We start from the raw sequence: 14,499 nt of genomic DNA on the forward strand, positions 1-14,499 counted from the left end.
GAGTAAGGGGAGAAGGAAGGTTTGAGGGGAAAGGGAAGTAGGAGGGGAGTGTTAGAGGGAGGAAAGGAAAGTTGGAGGGGGAAGATGGGGTGTATGGAGGATGGAAGTGTCAGGTGGGGTTGTGAATGATGAGTTGTGTTTTCTTTTTTATTTTGTTTTATTTCTTTTCTTATAGCAAATATCCAGTATATAAGTGACTGTAAAATGGAATGTGAAAATGAATAAAATATATTTGAAAAAAAAAAAAAGAAATACAAATTTACCCTAATCTACAGCAAAAAAATTTTTTATCCTCAGTTAATCACTAAAGCTGTTTGGAAATACAAGTTCCTTACCTTACCCTATTCCCTGCCTGCCCTACTCCCTGAAAATATGACATCATTTTCCTTTCCCAGTCAAGCATGTTACATCTTCTATTTTAATAAAATGGGGCACAACATTCTCCCCTTCTGTCTTCTTGCACAAGAAACAGGAATGGTAGCATTAATGTAAGAAGCTAGCTCTGTAATCATATTTTAGTTTCTCCCAGCTCTATGAGACAGGAGAGGCTTTTGTCACCTGCTGTGTATGAAAATGTTAAAGCAATTTTTATATTTCTTGCATTTCTTAGTCGATAGTGACCACACAAGATTGTGCTTTATGATAACTAGGCACCATTGCCCTTTCATTGTTGAAATTCAACTTTATGTAAATGAATTAGAAGCAGAACCAAAATGGAGATTTTATAGTATTAGATTAATTAAGCACTTCCAAATAGTAAAAATCCTACATTAACATACCTATGAACTGTAATGCTAACTGAAAGCTTTGTGTTTGTAGGTTCAACCCAATTTTAATTTTGCTTTAATCTGGCGAATAAAGGATTAACTGCCCTGTATTTAATAACTTCTGTTACTGATTATTACATAATTTTGTTTTCAACTGAAAAAAACTAATATTATTAGTAAGGCTATAGCTTGGACAGTAATAGGCAAGGTGAACATCTATATACATTATATTATTAGTGATATAGCAATAGAACACTGTGTGCTGAATATCAAAGTTCATTATCTTCATTAATTAGTAAAACTGAGCTCTCCAGAAGTCTTCACTTCCTTGCAAACCCATTCATTGTTGAAGCTATTCACAAGTCTAGACTTACCTGAAGACTACAATTTGGTCACCAGTCTGTTGCCTTCTCTTGTACTGTTGTAAACAAATACAACAATAATCTTGTTTGGGATTGAGCCCTTTAGTCATAGATGCTTTCAAATTACGTAAAGACCAGTGGAGATCACGGTTAAGTAAGCTTGTTGTTGTCTCCAAAAGAGTCTAGCCAGGCAAAAGAATAATATAGAAATCATTTCAGTTGTTGCCACATTATATATATCTATATTGAATGTAGAAAAGTGTCTCCACATGAATATTAATACAAAACAGAAATTAAACATCTTAATATAAATTACCGTATTTTTCAGATTATAAATTGCACCTTTTTTCCTCAAAAAAGAGGGTGAAAATCTGGGTGCATCTTATACATTGAATACAGCATTTTTGGCCTCCTGAAACCCCTCCCCCTTCACCAAAATGACTGTGAATAGCCTTTAGGAGGCTTCTAGGGTACTCTTGGGGGCTGGGGAGGGCAGAAATGAGCGGGATGTTTTGTGCTTGTTTTCGCCCCCCAGCTCCCAGGAGCACTCTGGAAGCCTCCTAAAGTCTACACTTGTCCTTTTTTGACAAAAAACAGGCCTTTTATCATGAAAAATCGGCCGTTTTTGGGAGGTCTGCAAAGTGCAAAAACTTTTTTTTTTAATTTGGCTCTTCAAAATCTTCTTCTTATTTATTTATTTTCTTTAAAAAAAACAACACAAATATGTCATCATTTGTCAATCATTAAGACATTGAAGTACAATTTTTTTTGTGTGTGTGTACCCCTCCCTCCCTCCACCCCCCCACCCCCTTCCTCCTTCCCCCCCCCCCGACTTCCCAGAACCCGTACCCGGTATGGATTTTTAACTAACACAGTCTAAAATCTATTGAGAAAAAAGAAATAAAGAAATTAATGACATTCTAGATTGACCTTAGCTTCTTCTTACTGAACTGACTTTTAACAGTTTAAATCATTTCTGATCTTAAGCATAGGCTAACTGGAATTTCTTAGTCCCGTATTTATTTTGTATATAGTCAATCCATTTTTTCCAGTCTCGTTTATATCTCTCATTTGAATGATCTTTGAGATATGCCGATATTTTAGCCATTTCAGCTAAGTTTGTTACTTTCAATGTCCATTCTTGGATTGTAGGCAAGTCTTCCTTCTTCCAATATTGCGCCACCAACAGTCTTGCTGCAGTTATCAGGTGCAGAATCAAATTGGTCTCTACCACTGTAAAGTCAGTACATATACCTAGTAAAAATAACTGAGGACTAAACTTTATCCTTCTTTTAAAAACATTTTGCATGACCCACCATATTTTTATCCAAAATGCCTTAACCTTTTGGCAGGTCCACCATATATGATAATATGTAGCATCGAGAGAACCACACCTCCAACATTTAGGCTGTACATTCGGATACATAGAAGCCAACTTTTTAGGATCTAAATGCCATCTATAGAACATCTTGTAAAAATTTTCTCTCAGATTTTGAGCTTGTGTAAATTTCACATTTCTTACCCAAATTCTTTCCCATGTATCCAACATTATTGGTTCCTCAATATTTTGAGCCCATTTTATCATACAATCTTTAACTAATTCTGTTTCCGAATCCATCTGTATTAATACATTATATATCCTCTTTATATGCATTAAGCTTTGATCTCTTATTTGTTTAAACAGATTATCCTCAACTTGAATAAAACCAATTTTTTGATCTATTTTCCACCTAGCCTGTAATTGCCCATACTGGAACCATGTTTGAACTACCTTCTCCTCTTTTAATACCTCTAAAGATTTTAATTGTAATACCCCCCTTTCCGAGGTAAGAAGCTGTCTGTAGGTAATTCTGTCCTGTTTTTGTGCTGTATTCATATTTTCAATTGCGTGTCTAGGAATTGCCCACATGGGTATCTTGTCATTTAATTTATATTGGTATTTCTTCCAGACCCGCAATAAAGCATTTCTTAAAATATGACTTTTAAAGTTCTTATCCAATTTTTTGTTGAATAACAAGTAAGCATGCCAACCAAATAGCAGATCGTGTCCCTCAATGTTCAATATTCTATCATTGGTTAAGTGAATCCAATCACTAATTACAGATAATGCCACTGCATCATAATATAGTTTTAAATTAGGTAGTTTCAATCCTCCTCTCTCACGTACATCTTGCATTATTTTCATCTTTACCCTCGGCTTCTTTCCTGCCCACACAAATTTGTTGATACCCTTCTGCCATTCTAAAAGGTTCGCATCTTTTTTTAATATAGGTAACATTTGGAAGAGAAATAAAAATTTTGGTAGAATGTTCATTTTCACTGCCGCTATCCTACCCAGCAAAGATAGGTGCAATTTCTCCCATTTTTTCATCTCTGTCTGTATACTATGCCAAAGTGGTTCATAATTATGCTTATATAGTTTCCCATTTGAAGTTAAAATGTTAACTCCAAGATATTTGACTTTTTTAACTACCTCACATCCTAGCATCACTCCTAATTCTTCCTTTTGTTTAATATTCATATTTATAGCTAATATTTTGGTTTTTCCTAAGTTTATTTTAAAGCCCGACACTTGACCATATTGATTAATCATATTCATTAAAACCATACTAGATTCCTGCGGTTGTTCCAATATTATGACCAAATCATCCGCAAAAGCGCGGACTCTATATTCTTGCTGCCTAATCTTGATCCCTTTTAAACCATCCAAGCCCCGTATTTTATTCAACAATACTTCCAAAGTTATAATAAACAATAATGGGGACAAAGGACAGCCCTGTCTTGTACCTTTTCCAATTTGAAAAGAGTCTGTTAGACTTCCATTGACTATGATTTGTGCTGTTTGCTGTTGGTATATTGCTTTAATTGACTGTAAAAAGTTATCTCCTATCTGCATTTTTTGCAGTATCTTCAACAGAAATTGCCAGTTAACTCGATCAAAGGCCTTCTCAGCATCCAAAAATATAAACGCAGCTGGAATCTGGTTGTTCTTTCCCAAATATTCTAATGCATTAATAATTAATCTAACATTACTTTTCATCTGTCTCCCTTGTATAAAACCTGTTTGGTCCGTATGTATCAATTGTTGAATGACCAACATTAACCTATTTGCTAATATTTTAGTAAAAATTTTATAATCTACATTCAGTAATGAAATAGGTCTATAATTTTTGGGTTGAGTAGTATCTTGATCTTCTTTGGGTATCAAAGATATAAACGCTGTCTTCCAAGATGGAGGAACTTTACCTTCGATTTGAATCATATTAAATAATTCTCTAAGAGGTTCTACCATTTCTAACTGTAAGTTTTTATAGTAAACCGCTGTCAAGCCATCTGTACCTGGTGCTTTCCCTGACTTTAATTGCTTAATTACCTGCAGGATTTCCCCCGAGGTTATTGGTTGATTCAATTTTTGCCTGTGTTCTTCTCTAACTGAAGGTATTTTCTCTTTGTCTAAATATTTGTCTATGTCTAAACCATTAATTTTATCCCCTTTATACAGTTCTGTAAAAAATTCCCAGAAAGCCTTTTGAATCTCTTCCTGTTGAAACACCTCCTTCCCTCTGTAAATCAGTTTAGATATATTTCGAGTTTTCCTTTTTTTCCTAATCTGATAAGCTAACCATCTGCCAGGTTTGTTTGCATTACAAAAAGTATTGTGTTTTGCATATAATAGATTAGTAGCCACCTGGTCAGAGATCAACATGTCAAATTGAGATTTTAATATGTTAATAGCTTCCTTAACCTTTGTATCGTCTGGGTTCATTGTTAACTCCAGCTCTTTTCTCTTAATTTCCTCTTCCAGTTCTGTTCGTTTTAACCCTTGCTTATTTCTATGTGTTTTATTTATATTCATCAAAACTCCTCTCATATACGCTTTGCTTGCGTCCCATACAAATTCCATAGATGTACCCTTATTCATATTCAAAACAAAATATTCAGATAGTAATTTTTTACAATCATTAATATACTTTTCATATCTAAATAAGTTTTCATTCAATCTCCAAGACCTTCTTGCCTGCACTACCCTTCCCAACTCCATCCAAACTGGGTTATGGTCCGAAAGGATCCTAGCTGCAATCTTTGTTTTCTTGACCCTAGAAAGCAAATCATTAGTGGTTAGAATAAAATCAATCCTTGAGAGGGATTGATGCCTGTCGGAGAAGAAAGTGAAGTCACATTCCTCTGCATTTCTTTCTCGCCAAATATCTCTCAATTCAAAATCATCCATAATGTCAAAGAAAGATTTGGGTAACTTTGCTCGCATCTTGGTATTTAGGCGGGAAATCTTCTTATCTTTCTTAATGTCTATCACTCCATTCCAGTCACCCAATAGTATACAGGAACTATAGTCCCATTGAACTAATTTAGCATGAAGATTTCTATAGAATCTATCTTGCTGTTGATTGGGAGCATAAATTCCCAAAAGTAATGTCTTTTTCCCTTCTAAGATTAAGTCTAAAGCAATATATCTTCCGAAGGGATCTGCTTCTATTAATTCAGCTTTCATGTCTTTTCTTAAGTATACAACTATACCATTCTTCTTTTCCATAGCAGAAGCTACAAAATGTTGACCAAGTTTTGAGTTAATCAAATATTTTTGATCAGTTGACTTGATATGAGTTTCTTGCAAACAAATTACATCGTTCTTAAACTGTTTGAGATAATGAAATATTTTCTTCCTCTTCTGTGGAGAGTTCAGTCCGTTAACATTCCATGTTAAAATCTTAGTTGTCATCTTTGGTTGGTTGAAGCATTTTTAGAGCTTCCTGCACGGCCTGTTTAACCTTAGGTCTAGCTCCTCCCATTGCTTCCAGATTTGTTGTTGTAGATCCTTGATCGATGGCCGATGATTGTTGATGCTGTTGCTTTTTAGCTTGTTTCTCCATGCGTCTAGTAGTCATGCGGCTAGGTCTTGGTTCCATAGCACCTTGCACTTCTAGAGAAGAGAGATGCTCCATCTTGTCTGGTGGTTGTATAGTTTGCTGTCTATCCTGTCCTTCTTGTGGTCTTTCTCTAGGTCCAGATGGTGCAGGGTGTCCGGCCTTCAATATATTATAATAAAAATCTCGGGCTTTCCATACAGCGTTGAGGCGGTATCTTTGCTTATCAAATGTAAATATGATGCCAAATGGTGCATCCCATCTATACTGTATCTGACGATTTCTGAGTTCTTCGACCAAAAAAGCGTAGTCTCTTCTGGCTCTTAACATTTGAGGTGGTATCTCTTTCAAAACAGCCAGGTCTTGACCGCCAATTTGAAGCTTAGTGTTATAAGATGCTTGCAGTACCATATTTCTAAACTCTCTTGTAGTAAAATATATAACTATGTCTCGAGGAAGCTGCTTCTGCTTTGCCAGCCAGGAGTTAACGCGGTAAGCTTTGTCAATTCGCCAATCTTGATTGGTCCCTGGTCTTCCCATCAGGCGGTCAAAAGCTTCCGATAGGATCTGTTTCAGGTTCTCCTGTTTCTCCTCACGCAGCCCCCTTACTCTTAATGCGAACTCCATTTGTCGGTACTGTATCATAATAATTTCTTTTTCAGCATTTTCCACTTTTTGTTCCACCACCTCTGTTTTCACTGTCAAGTTAGCATTGGCATCATTAAGAACCTCTAGAGTATCTTCCACTCCAGAAATATGTTCTGTTAATACAGTTACAAGACTCAGCATGTCGTCTCTAATTTTATCAACCTTAGCCTCAAATTTCTCATACAGCTCCTGTTTAAGTCCTTTTATTTCACTTTTAATTTCTTCTTTCATTTCTTTTATTTCCTCTTTTCTCTCCTCTCTATTATCTCTAAATTTATCTTCCATTTTAATTGTCTGTGCATTAAGAGCCTCGCTTAGATTACTCAGGAAAAATTCTTTCGTTAACACATCCCCAGCAGGGGGCGTAGGAAGCGGAGGCTGCAGCTTTGTGCCAGGCACTAAGGATGTGCCCCTGGAAGTAGAGGGTGACGACTTCAAGTTAATATTTGGTTTTGAGGCCATTTCAAAATTTATCTGCCTGCAGTTAATAAAACTCTAGTGCCTAAATATGCAGCTTTAAATAAAGAGGCTTTTATTTTGAAGTTTAAGGCTTGGCAAAACTTTCAGTGAGTAAACATTGTAACAAGACCATTCAGCAGATTCATCACCATTTAACTTCCAAATAAGCAAGGTTAATGAAGGAGTAAAATTCTTCTATTGTGAAACCAAAACAAGTGATAAGCTATCTCTTTTGTTTTGAATTCTTGTGAGGATTAGCAGAAAGTGTTCGTTATTACCGGAGAAACCAGCCTACTCGGCGCCATTTTAGAAGCCTCTGAGTAAATAATTTTTCGGAGGAGAAAAAAAAAAGAAGCTAAAATATTGATAAGCAATTATTGTCCACAGTAAACGGATCCAGCTCGTGATAAGAATAAATCAAACAAAACTTAGAGCAGAGTGGGAGAGACCTACTTTGTCCTGCACAAGGCAGTTTGAAGTTCCCAGCACGGACAGCCGTTCTGCCTTGGGCTAGCCCCCCTTTCCTTGCAAGCACAAAAGCTGCAAAAATCGAAGAGCATTTGCCAGCAAAACAGTTTCTTCTTTCCTTCTTGCCTGAAGGATAAGAAAACCTGATAAGACGTCAGATGGAAGATCCTCTAAACAGGTACGTAGCCAGGAATTCGGAGGCAGCTGATTTTTTGCTGCCTCCACCAGTAGGCTCCTCCCAGGAAGTCCTGGCTCTTCAAAATCTTGGTGCATCTTATACTCCAAAAAATGCGGTCTATGCTAGCCTAGCTTTCTAGCAAGTTCACTATTTCTTCTGTATTACCAAGCTTCCATACTATCAAATGCCTCTTGTTTGATAGTATATTATCCCAGTAGTTTAATTTTAAATTTTGAGGTATTCTAAAGATCTAATATAATAACTTGACCTTTCTGATTTAATATAAAGAAACGAAGGGAAGACTTGAAAGGATATAGTTGCTAGAATATTGGGCAAGAAATCTCTAGTTGATAATTACTTACACACATACAAAACAAATCAGTTTCCTTTACTATAATTTAGATCTCTGTTGGTAGAGCAGAATCACTGACAAACATCCTCCTAAATGGTACTATTTTATTTAAAGTAAAATGTTACTAAAGACCTGAGGGTAAACAAACACCTTTTTCCTACAAATGGATAGCTTCATTCTTCTTAAGGAATTGTAGAGGATGTAATTGATCCACAGTTCACAGGAATCTTAAATTATCTCTTCACAAAAATAAGGATGCATTGCACCCAGACTCCTTTATGCCTGAGAACTGAGAATAAAAACTAAAGACCTAGTGAGTGTTGGAGAGGAAGAAGGAAGAGAAAGAGAGATGATCTGAAAATAAAAAGAGGGGGAACTGGTAGATTTCTAAAGGGGGATATGTGCAATTCACTCAATTCCATGCATTCCATTCAGAGGAGATAAAGATCCTCTCTCAAAAAAAATTCATAAACATGTCCCAGACCAAATATTACTAGATGAAAAACAGTCCTTCACTGATTAAATATTTCAGCTGATAAAAAAATCCATAAATTGTTTTTAAGTAGATAAGATAAGCAAATATATATCTTATTTATTTAATATGGTACAGTGTACAATTCTAAAACGTTTCACCTTAAATCAATTTCCATCACCAGGTTTGGAAATAATAAAAAGCTGTACTTGGATATAAAGATACTGAAATCCCACTTTTCAGCAATATAAAAATTAGTAAAGAATCAGGAAACTGCATTTAGGAACTGAATATTTTCAGGCTCTCTAAACCACCTATTGAAGTTTAATGAATTTCATCTTTTCAAGGACAGCTTTTCAAATCCCAGTTCAATGGCAAGAACACAATATTCAGCTGAATATAACCTTGCTATAAGTGGCAAACAAACAACCAGGGTTTGAGAGAAATAATGGTGCCTTGCTTTCCTACAATCTTATTTTTGCTTTTAAAAATCTAACTACACAGCTCTTTACAAGAAGGGAGATAAAGTAGAAGTAGAATTTAATTCTGAAAAATTAGAACTTAGAATGCAATTTGTTATGAATGCTATTTGTTATTCTGTCTGTACTGTAGAAGATGGTAGGCAAAGTCAGAGTTCACTTCATCAAAGATGATGCTGGCAAAAGATAGTTTACCTTGAGATTAATTAATGTGAACACCCAGGTAATTGCTCACATCAACCCAGGATCTGCACTGGGTATAGGCACATACTGCATGGTACAGGCATTTACCATATAGCACTTCCAAATGTGTGGTGATTTGCTTAATTGGTATCCAGGAATAATCAAGATGGAATTCACATAATTATGAATTGGCCTAATTTATACCTAATGAACCAAATATATTCATCTGAACATAGTTATGTTACTAAATTTTACACTGCAGTTTTCCAAGTAAGGTATGTAATGGGAGGAATTGCAGCTCAAAAACAATGCAGTCTTTGTGCATGACACAGATGGGACAACTTTGTGCAGAAGTTGTATACTGTACAACTGTGTATACGATACAAAGCAAATAGACAAATACAATATTTTCGACAAGTTAATTACGTGGTTAAACTTAAAACTCTTAGAAGCTGATAAAGAACAAAGAAGAACAAACTCTAACTCTTGGACAATGGCAATTTTAATCAACAAGAAAAAAAATCCCCACCTTCTACTTACCTGCTCATAGTTAAAGCTGTCTAGCATACCCAGCACAAGACCCTGAATTTCTCCAAGTTTTCCTCTTCCATATACTGGATCCTGTGTGAAAGTTATTAGAAGATGATCAACATTAATTAAAACAGATAAAATGAAAGATTGACTGTTAAAATATTTTTTCCTCTAACTACAGTGAAACAAATGTTATCTTATGTCTCTTATCCAATAAAACTGATAGAATGCAAGAGATAAACAGAGCTATAATTTCTAAAGCAAGTTCAGTCCCCCCCACAACAAAACAGTTTAGAAATCTGCAAAAGATAAATTCAAAAGGGGAGGGTTTTGTGAAGAGAGATTAAATCTCCCTTCATGGATACACACATGGTTTTCTACTAGTAAAGGTTTTGTTAGAACACTATAACAAAAATAATGCTCCATCAGAATGTTTATGTAGATTCTCATCCAGGTCATGGTTGTCCCAAAGATGCTTTTTCAAGAGGCAACTGGACTTCCTGGTTTTTCTTTGAAGATGTTTCACTTCTCATTCAAGAAGCTTCTTCGTTTCTTGGGTAAGAGCTAATAGTTGAAGAAGCTTCTTGGTGGAGAAGAGAAACATGATCAAAGAAAAACCAGAAATTCCAGTTGCTTCTTGAAAAAGCACCTTTGGGACTCCATCAGAATATTTAAGATCCTGCATGAGGTCACTTTGAATTAGTTCTGCTGTAGAAGAATTGTATCAAAACTTACTTTGTGGGTTTTCTAGTTTCCAATGAACTTGCTTTACCAGAGAAGGGGAATGCAATAGTGCATTTCCTTTCAGAGGTATTTCCTTGCCAGATTTCCCAATGCCCTCAATAATGACAGAGCTTATAATATACTGCCTTCACTAGAAAAGCTAGGATACATTCAGAGATGTATCGGCTCATGTTGAAAATAACTCATGCTGAACTGTACAGCACAATCAAGCTTCATCACAGGAAATGTTTTATGACATTTTGTATTATGTCTGCAACTTATACGGAATCTACCTTACAAATATTCTATGACCTAAAGTATCCTATATGCTTTCAAAATGCCTTGTCTTTTGCTGCATCTTCTCCTCTCAATGTACAACTTAGTGCTGCAGTATTAAGACAAAGATTGGCCTTATCGCTTGAACAGGTTCTAAAAAAGGGATACATATTTTTTTTTCTTAAAAATGCATTCTTTTTTAAATTCCTCAATATATTACAATGGCAATTAAGTTTTTTAAGGCTGGGGAGTGGGGTCATATCTGGTTTTAAATAGATACTTTCCATTCTATTTTTTTCAGCATGCATAATTTAAAAGCAGCAACTTAGAAAGTACATCGTGCTGCAACACTATATAAATTATGGAGAACAACTGGGAAATCTGAGCTCTTAATGCAGCATGTACCGATCATGACATACAGCAAACTATTTTTATCTGCCAACTACTTTTTGGAGATACTCTCCAAAAACAGAGTATCCTCCAAAAGGATATGTCAAAGAAAAACATAGACTTACTAGAGAATTAAATACAGAAATGTAAAGAAACAGCAATTTATGACATACTTTTGCATTTATAGATCATTTCATTTATTTAAAAAATAAATACATAGTATTAAATTGTTTGGTCAAGGTTATTATAGTACACCATAGCAGGTAGCAGCCTAAGTCAAATTTTGCTGCTCTTGTAAAAACTAATTAAAATCAGACCATCCCACTAAGGGCCAATGACTAGAAAACCTCAAGACTGTAGGCCAGGGGTGTCAAACTCGATTTCATTGAGGGCCACATCAGTGTTGTGTTTGACCTCAGGAGGCGGGGTGGTGGTGGCCATCTATATGTCACTCGTGTCAGGGGTGCCTGTGGTGGTCCAAGAGCTCTGCCAGAGCAAATGTGTTGTTTCCAGGGTGGCTCTGTTTGTCAGATCTAAGCTCCACATGGGCCAGATACAGCCCCTGGGTCTTGAGTTTGATACCCCTGCTATAGACTGTAAGACTTTTCCAAGTCATCAAAAAAGATCTTGGAAAAAGACAGTGGCAAACTACTTCCATATATTTAGCAAGAAAATATGAAGATATTCACGAAGTCACCATTAATCAAGCTTGATTGAAAGGGAAAGAGCTTTTGGGAAGAGTGGGAAATGAATCCCCTACAGAAAGCAAATCAGCTAAATGACTCTTTTAAATGGCATGACATTAATTCACATTTCTGATATTGTACGGATCATTTAAGCCTTGCTGGGAAATTAAAATAAGAATTATAAAAGGAAAATGGGCACAGCTGCTTATTACAATGATGTTGAACATGAATATATGTAAGAGAGAGTGTGAAGGTAGGAGCCATCTCCAGTTCCAAATTTTCACAAGCACAGATAGGATTTTCCTTTTTAAAAAGTTCCTTAGCTACCAAGTAATGGAAGCAGTGACGTGCGGTGAGGGATACCGTTGGTGAGGCAAGAGTGCGGCAGCGGCTAGAGGCAACGTCCCCGCCGCTGTGTCCGACAGGCGTCTCTCGTTTATGATGGACATAAACGCGAGATGCCTGTCGGACACAGCGGCGGGGGTGTTGCTTCTCGCCGCTGCCGCGCTCTGCCGCCTCGCCCCCCGCCTCCTCTGTCCCCGCTGACATTCTTGGGAGCAGGTCGGGTGGCTGGCTGGCGGGGAGGAGAAGAGCGGTGAGTCTTTGTGCCGGCTGGCCGGCCAGGCAGGAAGCAGGTCGGGTGGGGGTGGGTGGCTGGCTGGCTGGGGAGGGACTCACCGCTCTTCTCCCAGCCAGCCAGCCACTCACCCCCACCCGACCTGCTTCCTGCCTGGCCGGCCGGCTGGCCAGCACAAAGACTCACCGAGCCAGCCACCCACCCCCATCCGACAAGGGCTCACCACTCTTCTCCTCTTCCTCCTCCTCGTCCTCCCCTCTCGGTGCTGGGCTGGCTGCTGAAGAAATGGCGGCTAGTGGTCAAAGAAAAACCTCTCCAGAATCACCCTTGCACTTGCGCAGTCGCTCAAGTGCAAGACATGATTCGCTGCTCCCAGATCAGGAGGCGGGAGAATCAGTGCCTCTTTTGCATATTAAATCTTTTCCTTTTTAACTCCGCCTTAACTTTTAAAAGGCGAAAAATTCCTTAAGCAAAAGAGGCCCCGAGTTCTCTGGCCTCCTCCTAGTTAACACTGAGAGCAGACACCAAGCCACTGTGACTTGAAATCTGGTAGCAACTATCCTGGCTTTAATTCATTAAAAAAAAATATTTAAAACTCTTTCCTTTCTCTCTGGAGACTGGGGAGGCTCCACCTCCCTTGCCTCTAGTGACTGCATGTCCCTGAATGGAAGTAAGGCTTGACACATGCCTAATTATTATACGGCTGCCTTAAATGACCAGTTACTCAACTTTTTAGTTGCTGTTGCTACTCTTCAATTTTTAATTGTCTTTTGGTTTTTAGACTGCAGAAAGTGTTATTCATTATATCCTACTCATCACCTGAATTAAACTGTAATCTACCTAACCTATAACTTGTTATGTTTTTTTTTTTTTTTTTTAAATTATTTTTATTTTTTGGTTACATAGACAACAATGGGAAAGGGAGAGGATGGAGAGAAAAAAAAGGGGGGGAGGGAAAGCCCATCTTCACATACAATATGTCGTTTAATCACAGGTGCATCCCTACTAAGTTTATACATCCCGTATCTCTCTATTGTATATTTAATAAGCACCACAATAAGCTAGGGTTTAAAAAACAAAAAACAACAAAGTAAAACAAGGGAGAGAGGAAGAGGAAAAAAATAAAAATAAAATAAAGGGTGAGGGAAGGGGGGGAGGCCAAAAAAGGACAAAAAAAAAAAAGTTCAAAAAGAGAAGGGGAAAAGAAAAGAAAAAAAAAAAGGGTGGGGGGAGGGGGAAGGCCAAAAAGGACAAAAAAGGTCCAAAAAGGAAGGGGAAAAAAAGACAAAAAAAAAAACAAATACAAAAACAAAAACAAAAAAGAAAAAGAAAAAAAAAACCATCATCACATGCAGCATGTCGTTTGATTACGGTTGTTTTAACATCTACATCTTCAAATAATGTTTACCATCTCAGATATTTCCTCTAATGTAACTAAAGGTCTCATTTTCCTTCTACCATATATATTCAGTTAACATTAGCATTGTTTTCCCCCAGAGAATATACTTCTATTCATTGTTAACCTTGCATTTCATACCTTCAAACAGAGATCTTATTCCTTCATTGTTCAACAAGGCATCGCTGCCTATATATACCAGTTTTCATTTGTTCCCCTACTAGAATTACCTTATCAGCAGCGAAATATCATTATAGTAAGTTCTTAACCTTATACATTATATCACCAGACCTTATATTAGTACTTCCTTATATCATTGTTGAATTATTTCACAGCATAATTATATCATCATTTACTTTTTCCAATTAAAGCATAAGTATATCATTTTTCATTTCCAAAATTTTGTTCTTTTTCCCTTAGCCATTGATAAAACAAGTCCCATATCTTATAGAATTGTTCATCCTCTTGCTCTCTAATTTCAAATGTCAATTTACTCATTTCGGCACAGTCCATTATTTTTCGAATGATTTCTTCCTCTTTTGGTATTGTTTCATTTTTCCAGTTTTTTGCAAATACAATTCTGGCTGCTGTTATAACATTTACAATCAAATATTTTAAGTCTTTGTTGTAGGTTTCTGGTAAAATTCCCAATAAAAAGACCTCTGGTTT

The 14,499-nt window shown here is 36.7% G+C and overlaps 1 protein-coding gene across 3 annotated transcripts in view; it reads right to left on the reverse strand.

Moving 5' to 3' along the window:
• The window catches only part of VPS8 (VPS8 subunit of CORVET complex), a 110,496-nt gene that overhangs the window by 17,881 nt on the left and 78,116 nt on the right, over positions 1-14,499 (reverse strand). For all 3 annotated transcript variants that reach the window (XM_087725595.1, XM_087725593.1, XM_087725594.1), the window contains exons 42-43: positions 9,792-9,872; positions 1,142-1,311 (exon numbers count right to left, since the gene is read on the reverse strand). In XM_087725595.1, coding sequence (XP_087581721.1) covers positions 1,142-1,311; positions 9,792-9,872 — 251 coding nt within the window. The remainder of the gene's footprint in view (positions 1-1,141; positions 1,312-9,791; positions 9,873-14,499) is intronic.

This window comes from Thamnophis sirtalis, unplaced genomic scaffold (genome assembly GCF_051295495.1).
Source record: "Thamnophis sirtalis isolate CommonGarterSnake01/CBP01778 unplaced genomic scaffold, rThaSir2_p1.2 scaffold_11, whole genome shotgun sequence".
Lineage (NCBI taxonomy): Eukaryota > Metazoa > Chordata > Lepidosauria > Squamata > Natricidae > Thamnophis > Thamnophis sirtalis.